The following is a 23,404-nucleotide window of genomic DNA, read 5'->3' as shown; positions in this document are numbered from 1 at the left end:
CTTTGGACCCTGAATTGCAGTGCAGTAGATGATTCGCAGCACCACTTCTGTAGCAAAAATATGAAGGGGCAGACTAGAAGATGTAGATAGTTTTTGTTTCTGATTTTGGAACCTGTCAACACAGAATGCTGTCAGGAACCAGCAGCAAGACTTTACGTACAGGCCATTCAGGTAAATGTACTGATAGACAGGGTCTAGTTGTATGTGGAAGAAAACAAACATGTGGCGGGGTTTCTTTTGCACCAGCAACCAAGATTGAGGACCCCAGACCCCACCTCGGCACTGTCAATCACCAGAAGCCGTTATTGTTGTTCACTTCAACAATGAACGCTAAAAAAGAAGGTAAATTGCCAATTACAGAGATGGCTTTCCGGTTGTAAACTAATTCTCAGCCGTTCAATAAATGGATTTTCCAAGCAAGCAACGCAAATTCTCCTATCCAGTGCACTCGACAGGTAAAGAAGAGAGACTCCTAGACTCCTAACTGGCGATGTGGTTGAGAGCACTGCCACAGAAGCCACGCCAGCACTGCCACATGTTTTCCTCAATCCTGACATCATCCCCAATGCTCGGAAGAATAGAGCCATGACAGAACTATCACCAGAGTCAGTGGACGGCTGACTTGTCAAGATTACACAGCGTCTTTGCAATGCCACTTTGGACATTTAATTGGGATGAACGCATATCAGTAAGGTGCTTAACGAACTACATCAGCATATAAGTAGTACCAGACGCCACGTTTGGCTTACACACGGCCTAGCAGATCTATGTAGATCTGAAGACTTGTGTTTCATTCAATTAGTTGTAACCAGTCAAAGTCGACATGTAAGCGTCTCGCATCGTGAAACGAAAATGGGAAGCATTCTCCGGTACAGAATCAAGTACTGAATCGCTGGAAACATGCATGAGTAACCCTACTACAATAGAATACACCCAATTCTATGAACTTCCCTGGGCCGCGTTTTGGGCCGCGAGCTTGGCCTCCATCTTCCTTCGTGCAGCAAGAATCATCTCGTCCCTTCTGCGCTGCAACGAAGCCTGACGCTCATCCTTGTTCGAGCTCCAACCCTTTCCTTTTGTGTCCTGGTCCTCCTGCGATACAGTATCCAGCTTGCTCTTGAGGTTGTATCGCGTGATGAGATCTGGCTGAGCTGGCTTCTCAGGTTGTCGAGGCGCCGTAGCTGCGCTTCCGCTTGTTGCGGCCTGGCCGGGAGGTGGTGGGGGCTGGAAGGTAACTGGGGGCTAAACGTTTGGTAATACCGTCAGCAAAAGGTCTTTTCTATACATGAAAGCAGAGGGATATTCGGCATACCGTGTCCAGTCGGCCTGAGAGTATGCGCTCTGTCGTGGTCTGGATGTTTCCACCATTGCGCTGCAGATCCCAGAGAATGCTTCGCCTGTCCGTCTGCGGAAACATCTGCTGTATTCTCTCAACTGCAATTTCTCTCGATCGGAGGAATGCCTCGGGGGATCGCGCAGGCCGAGGCGGCGAGGGTGCTGCAAAGAACATGTATCTTATCACCAGGCCGGAGATGGCCAGGATGACCAGTAGATATGGCAGCGAGATTTGGTCGTCCGACATGATGGTATCGCGTATGAGATAAGGGGAAACTTTTCGCTGCAGATTGTGACTAGAAAATCAGTCGAGGGAGGCGATCGCCCAAGGGTCGAACCAAAATGACGATGGATAGAAGTATTATGTTTAGTTGTATGTTGAGGAACTATGTCAGATAGAGACCTCGATCGTGGGCCAGGTGCACGTAATGAGCGTTACTTACGCCAATACCCACCACTTGATGGGGCAAGGCGATTCTAGCTCTTCCGATTGCTACCTTGAAATCACATGTGGGAAATCCTCGGCTAATCCCTCCGACGACACATTCAACTTGAACAAAAACAGCCAGCGAAGTAGATTATTCATGAATCGAGCTTGACTGTTTTCTACAAGAATCAAACAACACAAATTATATCACGGCGGACAGAAATATCTTGCACAGAACTGAAAAGCATCGTTCATTGACACGACAGTCCTATAACCAGGCGATAAGCCATCCCTCAGTAATGGAAGAGCGTTCATTCATAACCAGGTCCGATCCCATCCCCACGAGAAACAGAAGCCGTTGCCCTGTCTTGATGCCATAACGCCCATCCGTACGTTTCATACGTATCAATCACCATGCCCCCTCACCTAAGAAAATTGTCTTCAGACAGGGCAGCACACCCCTTCATGGTCCGACTTGCGCCTGGTTCAATGTTGTATCTAGGTCGCCATAGTGCAGCGTGAACTCCTTCTGTTCGTTTGTTAGTTTCTGTCAGTGAACAAATCTAGCGAGCCAACTTACGCGATCTTTTCGCCAGTTGTTTGGGTCCCAGACTATATAGAAACCTCGCTCGTGGTTGGGGCTCAGTATTTGAGGAGTCATATGCTCATCTTTGGTCAGCCAGATTTCCATTTTTCTGTGCCATCTCCAGTTTCTCGAATGTCTAGCACAGAGTCAGTAAATAATACAACAGGCTGAATATGGAGTATACTGTCTTACAGTTCGACCGCGGCCATTTGCTGCTTTACATCTGCTGTGCAACTGTAAAAGATCCAAAATAGAGTCTCCTCGTTGAAGCTACCAATTTTGCTCTCGATTGGCTGCACATTTGTCACATTGTAACAATCCGGCAATCGAAATTTGCCATTAGCAAGCGGTACCCGGGGAGGTGAGTCGTCAAAAAGCGAGTAGTTTTGTGTAGAAAACAACCTGTAAACATTTTAGTTGAAGTTTACAGTCTCAAGTCAGCACGCTTACTCTGGAGAACTTATGTCAAGTCCCAACGAGGAAGGGTCCATGCCGACGACCATGGCGTGGTAGTCGGGGTAGTTATGCATTAACGTCTGCAGACCCTTAATCCCCCACTTGTCCACTGCAGGCATACCGGCCAGGGGGTCAATGATCTCAGAGCCATGGGGTTCTTGATCGTCTTTCGCCTTCAGAGATGCAGGATTGTTGTTGAATGCTGCGGCAGGAGAAGCAGCATCGGTAGGACCGTCCTCTCTGGCCGACTTTTGCCGAGGGTCTTCTTCCAAGCCAGGGGGTTTACCATCTTGTGGTCTTGACGAGCCTGGATGAGTTAGTACTTTCGTATGTCGAGGCAACATGGCGATGAACATACCAGGAGCTCCAATACCAGGCGGTGATCTCACTTCATTGGCCAGACTGTTAGCCGACAATGCATTCAAAAGACCATTCCCCCTATTGCTTGTTGAAGGCCCAGGGCCGACTTGAGATCCAAAACCTAGAGAAGACATCAAGTTCGCCGTCCTATCTGATCCCAGCTCGCCATTCGAGGTTTGGTTGAGTGGTGGGAAATCGTCAACGCTGCTGGGTTGAGGTTGTTGTCCAATGTTGCCTTGGTTACCGAACCTGAATCCGCCTGGCACTCTTGATGAGGTGGGACTGAACATGTCATCCTGGCCGCCTTGCTGGGGAGTAGCTTGGTTTCGTTGGATGGGCCCGCCCAAGTTTCGCGATCCAGCAGTCGACCACATAGATGACTGGTTGGCGTTGGACATTTGGGCGTTGTTCGATAATGATGGGAATTCGCTAGGCAGCGTCAGCAAGCGCGTCTTACCAAGGGCTCGGAATTTGAAACAATCCAATGCCCGAAGGAGTGTCTTGGCTCCTCCGGCATGAACCGCAGTCAGATATACGTACGACAAGTCAAGAGATGTTGACGGTTGGGAACCTGTCAAGCTTTGCGCAAAGCTCACGTTTCCGCCGAGTTGACGTCCCGCATTCTGGGGTCCTGCTCCTGCCATTGGAACCCCTCCGAAAGCCCAACCAGAATTGTTGTTTCCTATATTTGTTCGCCAATATTAGCCTAAGCCCGTCGTTGATGCAACCCAGCCAACACAGCACAGCGCATAAATCGCAATCATCTCGGTACAGCGTACCTAGTTTTCCGTTCGGTAATCGATTCGTTCCTGCTCGTCCTGGCTGTTGAGGTTGTTGTTGACCTCCAAATCCACCAGGCATCCCGCGGAGTGTCTGTGGCAATGCCCCTGCGATTCGACGACATGGTCAGCGTTTATTCTGCCAATGCTTGCCTGACTGTTCTGCTTTTGTTATAGCAACATCTTCAATATCCCCCGATCTGATCCTGATCCACATTCGGGTCCATTGAGGCAACCCTGACGGCACATGGACAGGGTCATTGAGGTCGGCGGAGGGGTTGAAGGTCGTCAAGGGAGTCGTGGAGCTCGCGAATGCGTATGCTGGCGCACATGTTTCTCACGGTGCAGTGATATCTCGGAAGCATGGAGGGTGACAAAGATTGGGAGATTTCGCTTGCAGCGCGGGGTCTGAAGGCTGCTGGAAGAATAAGGTCGTGGGGGTGCGTCCTACCTGGCCTATTCATAGTAGAGGTTTGTCGCGAGCGACTAAGCTAAGGTGAAGCGCGGTACGATGTTGCAAAATGGATATTTCGTAGCAAAGTTATTCGGTCGGTGCGACGTCGATGCCTTTTTGTGCCGAGGGAGACAAAAAGGTAAGGATGTTTGTCGATGCGATCGGTTGCTTTCAGGGCTGAGCCTGGCCTTGTTCTGTTGCTGTGTTGGAGAAGGCTGGCCGGTACTTTGGCAAGGTGGATGGATGATGATCCGTGAGCGGGAATAAGTGGGTACACCCCGACATCATGGCAAACACCAATAATGTCTAAAATGCATCATGCACAAACAACGGATAAACGTGAACAAACACTAGGGATTGTGTGAATTATAAAGGACTCAGCATCTAATCTACTCCTTGAATCGATGTTTATTTTATGCCCCCATCGCAAAATGATCACTCTATGCCATAAACAAAGGTACAGTTGTGACATCAACTTCAACATTCGCTCTAAAGATGGGCTGGTTCTTCAATAGCCTCCGTAGTATATTTGTGTATTCAACACATCATTTGACGGCTTGTTTGAAACTGTCTTCAAATCTAACGCCTCCAACATTTCTTCCAATCAGAATGATCTTGCCCTCCTTTGGTGTCTCGTCCCCCAATGGCCCGTCATTTATCTCAAAAACTTCCCTCACCCCCTGCAGCATCTTGACCTCGCCATTGGCAAACACAAGACGTCCCTTTGAGCGGTGAATTTCAAAATCGCCCTCCCCTTCCGCTTCGGGCAGTTTGCTGTCCCACAGAACTGATCGTAGCCAGCGGTCAACAGTGTCCAGCTGTTCCGGTTCAAGGCGACCGACAGGAATAGTGACGGTCGAGATGGTCTAGACGGTTAGCGGCCTGCTTGCTTGCATATTATGACTCCTCGGCCGGAAACTTACAGGATCAAGATGGCTGTGTCCCTTGGCACTAGCATCTGATTCATTGAACTGGTCATATGCATGCAAATCGAGCAGGAATCCCTCTAGCTGGGGGACTACACTCCTCTCAGTCACATGGATCTTGGCTAGGCCATTGATTGATTGGATTCTCTCCTTGACCTGGTTGAGTTCCGTTTCGGATACCATATCGGCCTTGTTGATCACAATCACGTCCGCATGAGAAATTTGGACGTGAGCGGTTGTCATGACAGGGCCATGGTCATCGTGGTCGTGCCCCTCGACAATACCGTTTGGGTCATCTAGACTGCGCAAAATGTTCTTTGCATCAACCAGGGTGACGATGCCGTCGAGGTAAATAGTACTTCCGAGTCCATCATCTACCCAGAAGAGAGGTGCCAGGTTACCAGGATCAGCTAGTCCAGTGGTTTCGAGAAGGATGTAATCAAAAGCTCCCTTCTTTGACATCAAAGATTCGATAGCATTGACTCCAGTATCCCTGACATAATTTAGCACTGTAGAAACTTTGGTTTGTGCACGACGTACTTGACAGAGCAGCAGATGCAGCCGTTACCGACTTCCAACCACTCCTCTACTTGCTCATCACCCTTGTTCACAGTAAGGGACTTCTCGATATCGAGCGCTACAGTGCCACTTAGAAAAGAAAACTCAATCTTCTTCGAGAAACTTACAGTCGCCAAATTCTGTCTCAAGTTAGTAATTATTTATCGAAAAGTCATGAATTTTCCCAACCATTCATGATGACGGCGATCTTTTTGCCATGCTGGGCTGTGAGGATGTAATTCAGCAATGTTGTTTTACCAGCACCGAGATAACCTATCATTTGTTAGACCTGTGTTTTCAAATAGATCGGCGGGAATACCTGTCACAATGGTGATAGGGACTTTGACTGTGATCTCTTCATCCACGTCGTTTGCGGTTGTATCGACCAACTCTGGTGGGGCATCATCATCAAAATCCATTGCTGCAGGGTGACGGACTGGCCGTTAAATTTATTCTGAGTTTGAAGTAACGTTGAGAGGTATTTACCGTCCACGGTATAACGTTGGCTTCTCGGGGTTGCAAGGAAATGCTCTATACAGCTTCACGTTTGTACTACGTAGGTACTAGATACCCACCCTTCTCTTCCTAAATCATGTTCTTGTAGAAGTGATGGAGCACTTAGATGCGTGTAAGTTGCACGGTCCCCCTTTAGCTGCATTTGGCTTCTCCCCGTGCTGTTATGCATGTATCGAATCTCCACTATAGACTCCCCCAGCTTAGCCCTGTCCAGCCACTTGTCAACCCAGCGCAGCCTTGTGTGGAATTAGGCGCCCAGCTTTCGCCAGAAACATATCTCGACTTTCAACATTGCGATTTTCCATACAAAGCTGATATCCTACCTATAATGTCGCTAGCACCGAGCTCACCAAGGCTGCCAAGCCCTCCGCCTGCGGCCGAGATTCAGATGGCGCCCATGTCTCCGTCCGGTGGCCCGGCAGCCAGTCTTCAGACAACACCTCATGAGCAGACACAGCTTGAAGCTAGCTCTAGGCGGCGGATACATCCAGGAACTAAAGCTGCAGATATGGCAGCCGGCCCTCCCTTGATACCCTTACATGAGGTACTTGTGCCATTATTAACATATCATGAGCTACAAGCTAACATGACCCAGCTCGACTCTGCCTTTCAACTTCAAGAACATTTGGCTGCCCTCCATTGCTACCATACCGCCTCCAACACTCGACCGATTACTCGCGAAACCGCATTGCAGCTTGCAACCCCTCCCAGCGGTGTCGACCGAACCATCTGGCTCTATGAGCTCTGCCGCTTCCTCATCTCAAAGTGCAATTCATTGATCGTTGGCTTCCTCTTCGACACCCCACCATGCAGTGCGAACACATGCCCTGAGATGCGCGCTTCCGAATGGCAGTTCCTTTGTGCTGTGCATGAGCAACCCAAGAGTTGCTGCGCCATCGACTACTGTTGTCATACTCTGGACTGGGCTGCCAACGTTGTAACCGACCAGAAGATCTTCCCCAGCCGGTTTGTTGTTCACAACGACAACCATAGTAAGAACGTTGGCGTAAAGAATCTCGTCAATGTGTTCCGCCGGCTGCATCGCATATTTGCGCACGCCTGGTTCCAGCATCGGGGTGTTTTCTGGTCTGTCGAAGGGGAAACAGGGCTTTACGTCTTTTTCAAGATGGTATGCGATTTGTACGACCTGCTGCCCGCTGAGAACTACAAGTTGCCCCCTGAAGCAGAAGGACTCGAGGCACCCCATGTCGAACAGGAGGCTGCGCAGCCCCCACCCACTATCCTCAAGCCCTCATCTCAACAACGAGGTCCTCCTGCCGAGGAGGATAATATGCATCCCACAAGAACAAACACTCGCCGACACATTCGAAGCAGCCCTTCAACGGGGAGTGCCGTAACAACTGTAATTGAAGCAGAAGAGGAGGACGCAGATGGGGTTTCGAGGAAGCTCAAAAATATGCACCTCACCGCACCCTCCCCAGTGGAAGAGGAGCCAGAGGTCGCCGAGGTCCCTGTTATTGTTGAACAATCAGTTATGCGCGAGACCGAGTCCAAAGCCCATGATCCTCATTCTGAAGGGGACGAAATCGAGGACGAAGGGGACGAGGATGCTGACCAAACAATTGTCGGAGACGCATCTGAAACAGATCCCACCGACGATAAAGACACTCAAAATAATGAACCCGAGCCAACACCTGACCCAGTTGAGCCCAAGGAAGCCAAAGAAAAAAGTGACCCACAGGAAGAGTCGCTCCAAGAGATCTCCACAGATTCACCAGAATCTACTGAAGATTCGACCGCAAATACCGCTGACACCACGCCCGATACCGAGATCAAACCCTCTGAAGACGAAGCGGAAGCCACAGACACGAAGCCTACAAGCGAAAATAAAAAGGATGAGAAATGATGTATGAGAAGATGAGAAGTCACGTTCGTTCAGCTCATCTCTCCTATCGGGACATGGCAGTTTGTAGTATATAATGTATCTATCTAATAATACACCTAGTGCCAAACTCAGATTTGCACATCAAGTTATGACAGCTCTAGGTCAACACTTGCAATTTCAAGTGTGATATTTGATCTTCCCAAAAAGATCCCGCTTACATCGTCCAAAGATGTGTTTTCTCCTTTCCCCCTTTTTTGTTTCTTGATCCAACCATCTATATGAGTTTCCCGTAGATCATTTCTTGATCAAAATCTACCTCATTTATTACCGTAGTATCCATCGTCTTCCTGTCTAAGCTTGTCTTTCGTTGCCCAGAAGAATGCTGTTGCCATCCACAAACCTGTGTGATAAATATTGCATATTCTTCAAATCCCACCTTTACTACACAAGATCCAGGCGCTTATTCGCTGCGCGGCATTGTATTTCTCGACAAAGCCTTCATCCACTTCTTGCGGCTGGGCCTGCCCCTGCTTGGGAACTAGATTCTGGGCCAGAACTCGACGGCGCATTGGCGTCGTCCATCAACGTCATCTTCGCAAAGATATGCCGCACCTCGCGAAGACTCTCCTGCTGTGCTGTGACAGCTGCCGCATTACGCTCGTCCGCAAAGTTTCGAATTTCTCGTAATACTGGACTAAATCCCTCCCCGTTTGGGAGCCACCATTGTACGCAAGAAGGTTCTCGGAACATCTCGGCCATTTTGGTACGCAAAGGTAAAGGGTGAATATATCTATGTCAAAATTAGCATTCCCTTCTCCAACCGTTTCTACCACCCATAAAGTAGGCATGCTCTTACCCCATTGTTTCTAGTAAAGCAAACTTCCTACGAAACCACATGTGGTGCCGTGCATCCTGAGGGCAGAAAAGAGCTGCAATAGCGATGCAAGCTTGAATCAAAACTAGGACGCCTCTGGGGGTGGAAGGCCAGAATTCCAGTGTTTCGAAATATTGGCAGGTTCTGTAGGCATGGCGATTTAGATCCGCGAATAGTTGATCTGGCATCGTTCCCGAGGATTGGCATTTATGCATTATCATGATGCTATTCCACTCCGCACATAGAACCGTAACATCAAACAGCGGACGTTCATAGAGTATTCCAACCGTGTAGGGGTTCACAAAATCCTCCGGGTCGAGTGTTTCGGGAGAGGGGAAATCTCGAACAAGGTATTTCGGGTCCTGAAGAGCAGGGTCCCTATTCTCTTTCCAGTCTATTAGTCGTTGGTTGATCAGGTCATGTTCTTTGACAAAGTCTTCGGGAGATATCTGGCCTCTGCTGCCTCGCGCGAATAAGATGGACATGTCGTAGGAGATAAGACGGAGCTGAGCGGACCATTCATCGATTCTCCAGTGTATTTCGTCTGGGTTGGCAATGACTCCTTCCTTATAGAAATCCAGCATAGCCTGAAACCATTCTCGTGGTAGGTCGGTAGGGAAACCTCCCATCAAGGCAACAAAATTGTCGAACCGGGCGTACCAGCTAAGGCACATACGTCCCACAGGAGTTCGCATTATAGTTTGTGGTGTGAAAATGCTCGTTAATATTCCAAAAGCAGCTTTCTGATGTCCCATGAGATTGACCCAATCGCCAAAGTACTCCTACCCAGTATAATTAGCAAATAGCGAAGCGTAGGGATCGATAGGAACATACTTCAATAGTAGCTAGCTGTAGGATCGTCAAGAGAGTGGCAATGTTGGGCTTCTCCTTTCGTTGTAGTAGACCGAGCAACTGCGTTACGCTTTTGTTGTAGTATTGTAAAAAATCTTGGAGCTTCCCCTGCGGATTTTGAAGCGTGGAGTGATATGCTGAGAAACCCACTACTGCGTTCAGCAACGGTTCGTGACGGGTAGCCATGTTGGGTAATATTGTTGTGAAAAATTGGTCCGAGTCAAGCGGTATACAATAGTTAAAGTGGTTGAGGTTTTCCACAAAGAAAGAGAGGCCTTGCTGATACTGTGGTGGAAGGTATGACCAGTCGGTTTCTCCGAGGTTGGTAGGGAAGTCAGAAGAGGGATACGCAGTTGCCAGACTACTTGGGGTAGCTGTTGTGGTAGAAGGGGAAGCGCTCTTCGATTGTATAGAAAACTCTGGAGACCTTATGTGGCCTTCTGTCTCCTCATCTTCGTCCACAATCGTCTCGAGCTTTTTGTCTTGTTCGGCATCCTCATCATCTTCTGACTTTGACGAAGAAGGGCTGGTTTGTTGAGCAGATGCAGTCAGATCTTTTATTTTCCCACTCGGCCCTGCTGAGCCTTTTGAAGATGGAGGATCGGGGTAAACGCATTCTCGATTTCCCTTTTTACAACCTGGGTAGCGTCAGCATATTAGTTTCATACAATCAACAAGTAGTTCAGTTCTGCACCCACGTTCGCAAATTGGCCTGTTTTCGTCACACTAAGTGAATTAGACACGGTTTAAAGCACATGATAAAAGCTCATTATCGGGCACATACCTTGACTCTTCGGCTTCGGCACATGAAGCAGCCAGAACGAGTCCGCCGGTGTTTGACTTGATCAACTGCCGCGGGTGTGCCGGCTGCCGATTTTCGACGGGACTTCTGTGATTTACCTGGGTTAAACATCATCGGATCAGGAAATCCAGTAAAGTACCCAAGCTGCTGGTATGGCCCGGGTATTGTGGCGGGCATCATGTGCATCGGTGTACCATGCATTCGCGGGTCGAGCATCTCTTCAGGGGATGTCGTCGGATTCACCCCTGCCCCAGACATCGACGATAGGAAGTGATGATAATAGTCTCCCATTGTGAAATGTCAGCCGGTGAAGCTGGAGTCACTCGAAGCTTCAAGATAGCTGGAGTTGGAAGTGTTTCAATAAGTCGTGGCTTGCATGCTTTCAAGACAAATGTTTACTGAATGACAAGGGTCCGCAAGACTCGGGAGGCGCAAACCGTACAGAGCGAGTCCTTCCCCGATTTCCTGAAAGTCGTTCCGACAAAGCAATAAGTATTGATGGTCGACAATCGATGAGCCAACTCCAGTTTGGTGAGATTATGGAAGAAATTTAATGGAATGTTCTGCCGAGTAAGGAAACTAGTGTTCTAGGAGTGACTCGGCGACTGAACTTGGCTTGTTCTTCGAAGTTGGAGAAAACAGCGAAATGCGTAAAAAGATAATGTCAGTGGCTTCCAAAGCCTTAAAGGGGTTCTTGAAAGAGGAGAATAGTAACAAGGACGGCAGAATTAGCTTGTTGTCGGTTCTTATCAATCATTCGCCAGAGCGATCCTGCAGGCTATCGTACTTGCTGGATGAAGTTTTTGTAAGATCTGCTCTGGTTAATAGCGAGGGAGACCTGAGATAGTTGTATTGTGGGAAGGGTCTTCAATAATGAGCAAGGGCATGTACACATGTACCGCCAGCTTGAGAATAGAGGGGCACTATCATTAGAGACAGGGAGGAGAGATTGATCGATGCAGGTAGTCAGTACCCTTTAGCAGCAGGACATTAAATTGATAACTGGTCTTCAGATCCACGTAGGGGGGCGTCTTGACAACGGTAACAGCGGGGATGTGTTGACTTGAAGTGGATTGGCTATGCAGTTGGCTGAGCCCCTGTGGGTGAAGATGGGAGCTATCCTTGGGCCCTGAGAAAGGGATCCTGTCGTATGCAAGCCTGACGGGGCGTCAAATCGCTGATCAATGAAAGGTCCGGGCTCGTGGGTCCCGGTAGCCGGCCAAGAGCTTAAACCTGTGCCCTCTTGACTGTCCGACGAGGGGAGCGATCCCACGTTCTCTGACAGGCACCTTTTAATCGCGGGTAGATGGTCCGGGCTCGAATGCGACTCTGGTACTCTGTAGTGGGAATAGAACAGAAATGACCGGTATTAAGTCAGGTATGTAGCGGTGTCAGTACCTTCCAATGCAGGGTATTATGACTTTTGCGTCTTTGAGAGCCAATGTCGAGGTGTGGATAACTGAATGGATGTGTAATATCTAGGTTCCGGTGGTGTTGAGTTCCCACAACTTCGGAGGCTGACTGGATCAGCTAAGAGCTGGTAGTTGCTGTTGAAGCTGTCTCAGTGTAGGGTTATTGGCGGAACAAGAAACTCGGGAAATTTGGTCAAGGGCTGAGACGTGCCCGCAAGGTGAAATCCACGACTAAGACACGTCGAGTAAAGAACAGCAACGGTGGTATGGGTGCGAAGCTGACAATGACATATAAACCCATCGACAGCGCGTTGAATACGGTTAGCAACAACGATGATCGATTGACCAGGGGGGATTAGAATGTTGTTACAAAGATTGGGTGACCAGATGGATGATGTTATTGCCAAATAGAACGTGGGGCGGGCTGAGCTTGTCAGAGTGGAGGAGGGAATGGGAGTGAGAGTTGAAAGGGAACGGGAACGGGAAGGAACGAACACCCCCCCCAGCGCTGCTAATGACAAGCGTCGTGCTTGCCTTGAAGCATCCCAGAATATCCCACCGTTCTGGCAGGACACTTCTTTTAGATTTGTGTTAGGCAGGTAACTATCTGCCCACCTAGGGATTAGAAAAGGCAGGTAAGCCAAGGGGAGGCAGATACTATGAAAGTCAACCTGGAATCCTTCTCACCTTAGTCTCTACCCTTACCCACCAAGTAAACATTTTCTTTTCTTTTCTTTTTTTGTCTTTCCAAAATCTTACCTCACAACTGCTAGGTCGACCAGGATTCGCATACCCCCGAGTAGCTCCGCTTTGTTCGGCATGGAATGGAATGCGTCCGATCTCCTGGGTCCTGTTTCTCTCCGTACGAAATGCCGTTAAGGCTTTACCTGACTAGGACAATGCCGAAGCCGCAGACGGACATTTGCAGCTGATGGGCCGGTCTTAGTTAAATTCTTGCTATCGGAACCGCTTCCCTGGATTTGGGTCACCAAGTTCTAAGTGTGAGAACACCCATGATATGGTACCCAACTGTTCATTACTCAATAGGGGTCCTGACTCAACTAAGCTAATATGGGACGATGCAGAATACATAGACTCAAGCAAACCGAGTCCCGGCAATCTCAAGACTCTTTCACTTCCCGTTCATTCGATGTGGAATGGACAACCTTCTTCGCCTGGTATTCGAAAGCAGCTATCAATGGCTGCTATTCCTTGCAGTTAGGGTTCACATTGGCACGACCTGGTCTTATTCAATCCACATTGAAGGACAGACCTCGAAATGGTTCAGATCCATGACGGTCACAACATCTACGGTGCATACAACAGCCAATTCAGGCCACAATATAATGCACCTTTAGGCAATGTATAACTACATACAGTTGTGTTAATCTGGCGGCATCACACCTGTCGGAACTATAGGTCAGGGATCACCCATGAACAGGGTCAATCATCAACGGTGGCCCAACCTATCAGGACTCTCAGGGTGGAAACCCCTGGGATAGCTGGACTGAGAGCAGAAAACTAGGTACAATAATGTCGACAGCCCTATGCCAAGTTTTGAGCAGAAATGAAGCGTCCGCTCACATCGCCCGCCATATTGCTGTTTCAACATGGTTCTGCCCTTTTCTCCTTCACATCAGGCTCACGCACAAAAAACTACTTCCGCGGACTTTTCTCTTCCATACATGGCAGCACCTACTTTGACAGGCTTGGCATTGAAATGTGGATAATCCCTGGTCCAAAACGACTAAGATGACGATCGAAAATTATCAACAAGGGTGCACTGCATAGTATGAAAGGATTTAGGTAGCGCTCTGGAGGACATGTTGCGGAGGAAAAGCGAGAGCACCGTGGTCCAGATACATCCCAATTTGTGGTTGGTGACAAAAGCGGCGAGCGGCTTGATGATGATGTCCTAACGCTTGGATCAAATCCCGCTCCCGGCACTACCTGTGTGTGGGTATGAGTCGCGTGGCTGGGACTAGCAATGAACGTCGTTGTGGGTCACGGCTGTCAGAGAGTTAGTTTGGGCTCACAATCCGTTCTATTCTCTCTTGTCGTCGACATCATGTCGACGTCGAGTCCTTGTTCTCATCTTCAAAACAACCATGTGGCAAAGACTTGGTTTATATCCTGAAACCTTCTCGTTTCCTATCTTTCTAGAATCACCAGCCAGCTTGGGTTGAACATCACAGTCGAGAAAGGAGCGGCTTTGGTGTTTGTTATTGGGGTTTACGATATATGCCATCTGGATACTTTTTCCTAATGGATAGAACAAAACACAACTTAGTATGGTTGTGGTTTCTTGGGACACTCGATTCCCTTTGTTCAAGTCAGTTTTGAAACAACCCCTGCCCGATCCAGCATTCGGCCATACCACATTGGTTTAATGCTGCATATTTTGGTATCCCACTACATACCCCTTCCACCATGCACATTAACGTGGTGGCTTGTATGCAGGCTGGCCAGTGAGGACTAACCTTGCATGAGGTTGAACTCTGCCGATTGAAATCCCCTGCTGTGGTCCTGTACTATGATATCGGTGATGTTCAAATTGTGACATCTTTTGAGCCAACACCATCCGATATTCACCGGCGGCTTGGTTTTGGCGTAGTGTATGGAGCATCGGTTTCGATATTACGGCTTCAGATTTTGGGCATAAGTGATATAAATCTACGGATATCCTTGTCAGTACTGCGATGTACAGCAACAGGAAGAAGCTTGGCTTATTACAGTCCAGAGGTTATTTGACAGCATGGCGGGCTTCTAGAACAAGCCAGAGCTATGTGATGTGTGCACACAACGTCAGTAGCTCTATCGTCAGGTCGGGAACGACTCAGAAGCTACGTATGTTTGCGTGTACAACGGCCGTCCTCATGGTTATGTCTACGCCTGCCTGAAAACACTCAGCAATCTCGTGTCGGGGCAGATGACAGGTCATGCTCGCAAGGAACTGTCCTATCTGCCGTCTGCCCTAACCTAACAAAACGAGCAGACGCGACAACCAACAGACGACCCACCAGGAGACAGACATTATAGAGGTTTTCGCTCACTCAAGTACTCTGTTGGTCCCAGATGCTGTGTAAAATAATCACCACCCCACATCACAATCCAATCTGGTAAGACAGTGTTGAGCCAAAGCGACACTGACAAAGGTAAAGAATGGGGACCGAAGAACTGGACAGTCCCAGCTTACCACTTTTCGGAAGATTTTCATCCTCGCGCTGCCCTCACACTTGCGTTCACACGCATCATGCATACTCTCTCGATGCTTCCTTGACACAGTACCCACTGGACGTACAGGAGGCCCCAGCAGGGCATCTTGGACTAGGGCACCAAGTTCGTCAAGACGTGATCCTATTTGATACGCTACCAAAAGATCGTGGAGTGACCTGACAAAAGCAGTGAACCAGCATCAAAGCCAAGACGTCGAGGCAGGATGGTGGAAAGGGCTAACATTGTATCGCACCACTATAACAAATTAGTAAATCTGTTCTAGTTCTTGGGGGCAAGTAAATCTGGCGACAATTTGACTCAAACGAAAAAAAAAGGAACCGGCTTCTCTTGGCAGTTTCCATAGGCAGAGACTAGATGCTTTAAGAAGTTGGCATGGTTCTGCCAGGGTGTAGTCTTCTATTACCGCTGGAAACTACTGTGACATCGTGAGGTAGAATACCTCGATAATAACACAAGAACCAGGATACTACTACATGTGAAAACGGACCCACGGAGCTCTTTTGCTGTTGTCATATTGATACGACTCCAAGGAATCTCCACAGAGTCCATCAAAAGTCCTCGGCTTTAGCGCTTTATTTCGTTTTAAAACCGTTTCACATTTACACCAAGATTTTATAAAGAAGGACTGATCAATTTGCGCAATATAAATACCTTGATCACAGCAAAGCGCCCATGAGGAAATGAGTCAAGCGACGGCAATACTATACCTACCGAGCCTCACTCTTGTTATTATTCTACTTACCTAACCCCAGGGGTTGACCATGGATGCAACAAGATGTGGAAATCACCACAAGTCAGGCCTTTCAGCCTGAAATTCATTTCAGTGGGGCGCGGATCCGAGTTTCGGGGCTCCGGCTTGTTTTGACTCTTTGAACATTAGCCGCCGAGTATGCTATAGCTATGGAGGAATGAGATTGCTGTACAGTGGCAGTCTTGTTGAGGTTTCACCGAGACTTCCCACAAATCCCTTTTGTTTCCTCCAATTGACCTGCGTTTCCACAAAGGGATATGATCTACTACAAACTGACCCCTGTCTGGTGTTGACCATCAATCAAGTCTTTCTCATTCAGGCAGTTGGGCGTATGGAAACACGACAGTATCGTGCAACGCACCACAACTCGATCTGGCAGCATGGCGCTCCCATCTCCTCAAACCGTGTTTATCTATTGACTAGGCACAAACCCCTGTTGGTCAGCTCTCGTGAATCCCGGTACACATTAGGACCTTAGTTCACTAACGAGTCAGCATCAGTATTCCGTACGGACATCTCTGTGCTTTATATCGGTACGACAAGGAACGAGTTCAACGATGGAGGCTTTGGATGAATCTAGAAGTATGTCCGGCCAGCCTCACGATGAGCAATACAGAAGGGATCTCCTGGTGGTCACAGCCGGTATGACGAACACCGGGATTAGACGGGAAGCGCTCCACCTCTTGGGCTATTTTTTTTTTCAATCTAAGACAACACCACTTATACTCACAGTGAGCGGCCGACTTGTTGAAGTATCTGAGTATCTACAGCGAAACGATTACTAGAAAAGACCGCGTCTAAACTGGCCAATGGGTCTACAAGAAACAAACACCAACCTCACGCAATGTGCTTCTCGCTCCTATTGATCATCTTTTCATGAGACTTGATTCATTTCGACCCCTAGTCTAGCTGAACCAAAGCCGTTGGCGCCATCGTCGGTCGACGAAGTGTCGGGTCTTTTTAGTGGCACCAAGGTTCGTCCAACGTTTAGGGTCGTTGCTAGAATGTCTCTCTTGGCACGGGGTGAACCATCCCGCCGGCGACCCTGTTCGGCATATTTTTACTCCGAGCATTTTGAATCCTGTCTTTGCTGTAGGAACTGAAGGATCCAGTCAATACATGATACCCGTGCTCTTTTCGCTCCGGCCCATGACAAGTCAAGTTGACTATGTAACCTTGGATCTGCGATGGGCTTACTTTGCTAGACAATGTAGCTGCTAGTCTAAATACCACGTTAGCACGTATGCATTGCATTGCACATATCAATCATGCTATGAGAATCATGTACTATTCCGTCAACCAAGTTTCATCGGATATGCGGAACGACCACGCCCTGGCTAGCTGCTTACCTAGCTGTATGTACTGAATAGCTAGCTGCACGTACATGCATATATGTAATGTGCTACTACAAAGACAAAGGCGTCTGTCAATCTACGTACCTACGAGTAGGTAGGGGAACAAACACTACTACCCTAGGTATCCAGCATAAGATGGTGGATGTTTCCACCTCTCCCCCTCTTTAGAGCTGCAGAGCAGTCCAGGCCAGTAAAATTATATCATGGCATTGACAGAGTTTGACCGGGGCCTTGGTCTGAAATAGGGAGGGACCCTTGTAAGCCTGGCCGCAATCCAAAACAAACAAAGGGATTCGACATGTACACGGTGACGCGCCCAAAGGTTGAAGGGGTAAACCCTCTACATGCTCGAGCCTATCATGACTCTTTGAAGAGTGCAGAGTTGAAACAACCTAACATAGTTGAATCTGTCCTCTGTGGTTTAAGTAGTCAAGGTCAATTCCGCGCTTGAGGACGGACGCCGCGGATTTGCGCAAAAAAGCTTGGACGACGACTTTACCTTTTCGCGCAGCTTTTGCGAGACGATTGAACTGGACTGAGTTGACCTAAACTGAACTGAAGTGCAGCACAGCATTGGAGATTAAACTCAAGCCTACTACTGCCTGCCTTCCCAAGACTTCCAGGTCTATACAACTGTGCAGGTCACATCTTACTGCTGCTATTGCTGCAAGTCTCTATTCAGCTGGGGGAAACAATGACAGTAATCCCATCAAGCATCCACTTTGGGATGGACGCCACAAAGCACTTTGTGTCTAACCTCGATGCTGTGTCACTCACACTTCTCACCGTTACACTTGTCGCTTTCCTCATCCCCATCTTTATCCTCTTCCCTCCCGTTACCGTCGACTGCAGCGACGTCCTCCGGCAGACCCACTCACGGGCCGGCGAGCCACTCCGAGATAGCAACATCCATCGTGAATCATCACCGGATCATCGGGCCCGTGACAACAACCGTTCCGGGGAAGAGCACATCTTCCCCGTCCATCTCTGCCGTGGAATTGAGCTCCGACGGGACGGGACTTCTTCCTCCAGCAGCTCAGAATATCATCACTTGTACACGTTTGCTCATCAAAAGCATGATGATGATCTCGTGTGGAAAGCTGCAACTTGCGAGAAATTCCCTTTGCTGGCCAGTATCAAGGTCGACCTCTGGGTTCATGATCCAAACAAAACGAGCCGTCTTTTGGGCAAGGTAGAAGGCTCTTTTCTTGTTCTGAGATTTCCTTGGACCGATGCAGGACTACAGGGTATTCTACAACGTGTTTCGGCCAAACTCAGCCACGGGTTTAATGCAATTCCTGAAAAGGAGTTTATGCTGCCAGTTTCATATCCGAATGAGGATGAAGTTAAATCAAGAGGATATTCCTTTGCTCGTTTCGAGAATGGAAACAACAAAACCATGGCTTTGAATATGGACGTTGAGCTTCCTACTGAGCTAGCTCGGTATTTGGGGGCTGAGAAAGTCGGAATCTTTAGGTTAGATCAGCAGTAACAAGTTAGAATAATAATCTAGATTAGGACAGAAAACAGCACGCGATTAGAAAGAAAGAATGAAGAACAAAAAAAGTACCTAAAAGTAGAATAGGTACACATACTCATTAAAGGTGTTAGTCAAAACAGACACAAGTTGTTCAGAGTGTTTATACCCATGGAGCGATTACTTTGTTAAAACGGATACAAGACAACATACCATCTGATCCATATCATGACTTAACAAACAAAATCTATTCCACAGCCATGCCTTAACAAATCAAACGGTATCACAAGAAGTCCTAATGCCAATATGGACATTAAATCCCCCAACCAAAACGACGCCTCATGTACAAGAGCCCCCAACCAGTTTCCTTTCATACAATCATATCAGACATTTCTCGGTTGCCATCAGCATCATTACCTCATATCCGCCGGCGTAAGCGCCTGCACCATACTGGTGCCCTCGCTGAAACGAGTGCGGAAAATGCGGTTCGCGTTCTGGAACATGCCGTCTTTCAGACTGACGACGATGAACTGAGAACCCTTGAAACGCGTCTTGATGAGACGACCGATGTTCTGGGTATGTGAGAGATCCAGCGCGGCGTCGACCTCGTCAAGAATGTACATGGGCGCAGGCTTGAATTGAAGCAGAGCCATGATGAGTGACAGAGCAACTAGAGATCTATACGAAATGTTAGTAAAGTTACACAGCAACTTAAGGGCTGGAATTTCCTACCTTTGTCCACCACTCAGTTCTGTCAAGCTCTGCTTCCACACCTTACCGAGACAAACCTTGACCTCGAGACCATCGCTAATTGTCTTGCCCTCGGGCGGATCAAGCTTGGCAAAGCTGCCTCCTGGAAGCAATTCAGAGAAAATGTTGCCAAAGTCACCGTTGACTTTCTCCCACGTCTCATGAAGAGCCTTCTTCTTGTAGTCGTCCAGACTGACGATGGTCTCCTCGATCTTGCGCTTGTCCCTAACTACAGTCTTTATCATGTGCTTGAGTGACACTTCCTTCTTCTCAACGCTGTCGATCATGTTCATGACCTTGGGGTTGATCTTCTTCTTCATACCCTGGAATCGCTCGGTCAAGTTGTGTAGCGTTGCCTTGCATTCTCCAATGTTGTGATCCTTGAAGTCATAGGGGGTTCCGCTGCGACCAAAATTGTCCTTTTCGTCCGCGATCCAGTCAAACTCCCTCTCAAGTCGAGCGACCTTCTCGGCAGCGCCTTGTTGCTCCTTGTGGAACTTTTCGAGGAGGTGGCCAAGCTTCTGCATTTCGAGACTTTCCTCAGCAATGCGCGCGTTCTTGGAGCGAATGGCATCATCCAAAGCTCGAAGCTCATTGTCAAACTGGTGTAGCTTGGCACGCTCATCGTCGAGCTGGGCCTGAACGGTGTCGTGAGTCTCAGTCAGGTCAGCCTTTTGTTTATTGAGATCCTCAATATCCTTCTGCTGAGCCTTGATAGCAACTTCGACTTCTTGTAATTGTTCTCGAGCAGCGGACAGATCGGAGCCTGCCTGCTCAGCATCAAGCTGTGCACCCTGAAGTTCCTTTTGCAGTGTCTTGACTGCGGCAGCGTTCTTGCCGAGACCAGCTCGTAGTTTGTCGAGCGCTTTCTGTAGCTCGACTAGCTTGCCGTCCTTGTTGTTGTCAAAGTCCTTCATGTCTTTCTCAATTGTCTTGACATCGGCACTTGCCTTGGCTTGTCGCGTCTTGGCCTCGGCTATGCTCTCTTTGAGCTCCTGGATGGTTGACTTCATGTTCTCCACCTCTTGAATGATGGAAGAGGAAGAGTTGCCACCGATTTGTTCCTCTGCGAGCTTGATTTCGTGGCTCTTTAGGTCTAAACCTTGCTTGATCTTGCGAGCATGGTCTAGCTTGGCCTTTTCATTCGATATCCGGGCCTGGAGCTCTCTCAAAGTGCTCTCGGCTTCGCTGAGCTGTCGGGTCAAACCATTCAGTTTTTGAAGAAGAACAAGAACGCCACTGGAGTTTGGAGAACTTCCACCAGACAGTGTACCGGATGGGTCGTAGGCGTCACCTTCCAGAGTAATACTCCTCATGCGGACATTGGGATCGAAAGTGACCCTCTTAGCAGTATCCGCATCGGCACAGATCAGGGTGTTACCAAACACAAACTCCATAGCTGCTGACACTTGGTCGTCATAGCCGACCAGGGACAAGGCCAAGTCGACCTTGTTTGGTGCGATGTTTTGTGCCGTGGCAATGGTTTGAGCAGAAGCCTTGAAGGCAGCAATCTTGTTGAGGGGGATGATAGTGACTCGCTTCCGTAGTTTACCTCTCTGCAACAGCTGAGTACCCGTCACCTCATTGTCAACGACGACGTTGTATAGACGGCCGCCGGCGCAGATTTCTAGCGCAGTAGCGGCCTTTGTATATCCTTCATCCAATGTAAATAGTTGAGCGACAAGTCCCTTGACCTTGGACCGGTCAAAGTTGGGTACAGGGTCAACGTAGTTGAACTCTGTGTTGGCGACTTGACGCTTCAGCTTGTCAGATTCTTGTCTCAGGTTCCGAACGGTTTGCTGCAACTCGGACTCTTTCTTATACATTTGCTCTTCTTGTCCAGGCTCGAAACCCAGTCGGCCAAGCTCCTTCTCAAGCTTTTGTGCTTGTATCTTGAGACCATCGAGATCGCGTAACAGATCGGCATTCTGGACCTTGGCTTTCTCAGCACGTGGTTCCTCTTCCCTGATACGCTTTTCCAAATGCGCAATCTTGATCTTGGCCTGTTCTTGTTCCGTGGCTGCTGTGGTTGCACGGTTTTTCGCATCTTGAAGCTGACCCTGGTAGCCATTCTCCTGGCCGTCTTTAGAAGCAACACCGGTCTGTAAGGTCTGGAGAAGCTCTTCCTTGGATTCGGCATCCTTGTTTTGCTGCTCTAGATCCTCTTTCGCGGCATCGTATCTGGCTTTGGCGTTTTCGAATGCAGCAGTCTTATCTTCCAGGGTAGCTTCCAACTCTGAAACCGTTTTCTCAACTGCGATCTTCTTTTCTTCTTCCTCGGCTAAACTGGACTTTTTCAAGTCAAGAATGGTAGCTAGTCGCACAAGCTCATTTGAGTGTTTCTTTACTGCCTCTTCCAATGCTGAAGCCTTGCCTCCCTTTCGGAGCTCCTTGTCTCGCTGAGCGCGCACTTTCTCCATATCTTCTTCAAGATGGGAAACCTCGCTCTTCAGACGAGTTGCTGAATCTTCAAGATCGCGCTGTCGTTGTTTCTTTCCTTGGAGATCTGCTGCTGATTGGCTCAGAGAATCCTGGTATCTGAGATAATCGTATGCGACAACCACTCGGGTCAGTCTTTCGAGGTCGTTTTGCGTTTGTTGGAAATCCAGGAAAGCACGCTTTTCAGTTCGTAACTTCTCCAACTTGGGCTCGATTTCTTCCTTTAAGAGTTCCGTGAGCTCAACCAATTTTGTTTCCTTCTTAGCCATCGTCTTTAGGGCCTTGTCTCGACGATCCTCGAACATTCGGGTTCCGGCTGCTTCCTCGATCATTGCCAGAATTTCCACGGCCTTCATGTTGAGAACCTTTGTGATGCGACCTTGCATAATTAGGAAGTTAGGGCTGTTGATGTTGAGCTGAACCGACTGGAAGAGGTTCTGCACTGTTTGTTGCTGAGCACGGTGACCGTTGATGAGGTACTTGGAAGTGCCTCCGAGAACGATCTGTCGAGTGACGCTGATTGTGGCATATTCTTCGAATCCGATCGGCGATTTCTTGGTATCTCGGTTATCGAAAACGATGGTTACGCTGGCTTTGGTAACGCCAGCTTGACCACGTTTGTAGATCAGGTCCTACGATATTGAAATTTAGTGACCAAGGACAAGTAGCGAAGCAGCGGTGACTGACCTGTATGTTTTGCGCTCGAACAGTTGCCATACTGGTAATTCCGAGAACGAAACATATGGCATCGAGAATATTCGACTTTCCACTACCGTTGAGACCGGTGATCGAGTTGAAACTCTCGTCCCTAAGAATGTCGGTTGGTTTAGGCTGTTAACGATTTTGATACATAACTTACCATCCCGAGATCACCGTTCTAACGGCATAAGACTTGAAGCCCTATAAAAATGTTAGAAGACAAATACTGATATCAACTTGTGATATAAGTACTTACGTCAATAATTACTTCAATGACCCTCATTTTGGGCGTCGTCGAGCGTCTACGACTTCGTTGAATCTATTGCTTTGTTTCGTCGCTCCGCACTTTCAAGGGGGGGTAGAGGACGCGAAAGTAAACAAGAGTTGCGACCGATAAACTGTTATCAGCACGTGCTTAGCTGTATCTAGAAAGCCGCATGCGTGAAAGAGGGTACTGTAGTTTCGTTTCTGTAGGGACGTTGATTGTTTTGCGGGTCAAATCCGATGATGATT

At 48.4% G+C, this 23,404-nt stretch overlaps 7 protein-coding genes across 7 annotated transcripts; 2 read left to right on the top strand and 5 right to left on the bottom strand.

Moving 5' to 3' along the window:
- Window positions 1–939: 939 nt before the first annotated feature.
- FSST1_011278 (CUE domain-containing protein) lies at window positions 940–1,582 on the bottom strand (the record flags this gene model as incomplete). The annotated part of the gene is made up of 2 exons (XM_083234394.1): window positions 940–1,242; window positions 1,313–1,582. The coding sequence occupies 2 exons, from the start codon at window positions 1,580–1,582 to the stop codon at window positions 940–942; spliced, it is 573 nt and encodes a 190-aa protein (XP_083080974.1).
- A 643-nt stretch (window positions 1,583–2,225) lies between these two features.
- On the bottom strand, window positions 2,226–4,025 carry FSST1_011277 (NOT2/NOT3/NOT5 family protein; the record flags this gene model as incomplete). Its single annotated transcript, XM_083234393.1, has 6 exons — window positions 2,226–2,291; window positions 2,343–2,484; window positions 2,541–2,750; window positions 2,799–3,111; window positions 3,163–3,846; window positions 3,944–4,025. 6 exons carry the CDS (start codon window positions 4,023–4,025, stop codon window positions 2,226–2,228), a joined length of 1,497 nt encoding a protein of 498 aa, XP_083080973.1.
- Window positions 4,026–4,942: 917 nt separating this feature from the next.
- FSST1_011276 (CobW/HypB/UreG, nucleotide-binding domain-containing protein) lies at window positions 4,943–6,300 on the bottom strand (the record flags this gene model as incomplete). Its single annotated transcript, XM_083234392.1, has 6 exons — window positions 4,943–5,263; window positions 5,321–5,816; window positions 5,864–5,960; window positions 6,010–6,021; window positions 6,071–6,154; window positions 6,201–6,300. 6 exons carry the CDS (start codon window positions 6,298–6,300, stop codon window positions 4,943–4,945), a joined length of 1,110 nt encoding a protein of 369 aa, XP_083080972.1.
- A 425-nt stretch (window positions 6,301–6,725) lies between these two features.
- On the top strand, window positions 6,726–8,264 carry FSST1_011275 (Mob1/phocein; the record flags this gene model as incomplete). Its single annotated transcript, XM_083234391.1, has 1 exon — window positions 6,726–8,264. The coding sequence occupies one exon, from the start codon at window positions 6,726–6,728 to the stop codon at window positions 8,262–8,264; it is 1,539 nt and encodes a 512-aa protein (XP_083080971.1).
- Window positions 8,265–8,741: 477 nt separating this feature from the next.
- Window positions 8,742–11,062, bottom strand: FSST1_011274 (uncharacterized protein; the record flags this gene model as incomplete). The annotated part of the gene is made up of 5 exons (XM_083234390.1): window positions 8,742–9,033; window positions 9,100–9,899; window positions 9,952–10,607; window positions 10,668–10,695; window positions 10,754–11,062. 5 exons carry the CDS (start codon window positions 11,060–11,062, stop codon window positions 8,742–8,744), a joined length of 2,085 nt encoding a protein of 694 aa, XP_083080970.1.
- Window positions 11,063–18,220: 7,158 nt separating this feature from the next.
- On the top strand, window positions 18,221–19,018 carry FSST1_011273 (uncharacterized protein; the record flags this gene model as incomplete). The annotated part of the gene is made up of 1 exon (XM_083234389.1): window positions 18,221–19,018. One exon carries the CDS (start codon window positions 18,221–18,223, stop codon window positions 19,016–19,018), a length of 798 nt encoding a protein of 265 aa, XP_083080969.1.
- Window positions 19,019–19,416: 398 nt separating this feature from the next.
- On the bottom strand, window positions 19,417–23,174 carry FSST1_011272 (condensin subunit SMC2; the record flags this gene model as incomplete). Its single annotated transcript, XM_083234387.1, has 5 exons — window positions 19,417–19,681; window positions 19,736–22,824; window positions 22,880–23,000; window positions 23,052–23,092; window positions 23,148–23,174. The coding sequence occupies 5 exons, from the start codon at window positions 23,172–23,174 to the stop codon at window positions 19,417–19,419; spliced, it is 3,543 nt and encodes a 1,180-aa protein (XP_083080968.1).
- Window positions 23,175–23,404: the final 230 nt, after the last annotated feature.

Source organism: Fusarium sambucinum, chromosome III (genome assembly GCF_050947815.1).
Source record: "Fusarium sambucinum isolate potato_lamoka chromosome III, whole genome shotgun sequence".
NCBI lineage: Eukaryota > Fungi > Ascomycota > Sordariomycetes > Hypocreales > Nectriaceae > Fusarium > Fusarium sambucinum.
This window is presented reverse-complemented; position numbering and strand designations above follow the sequence as displayed.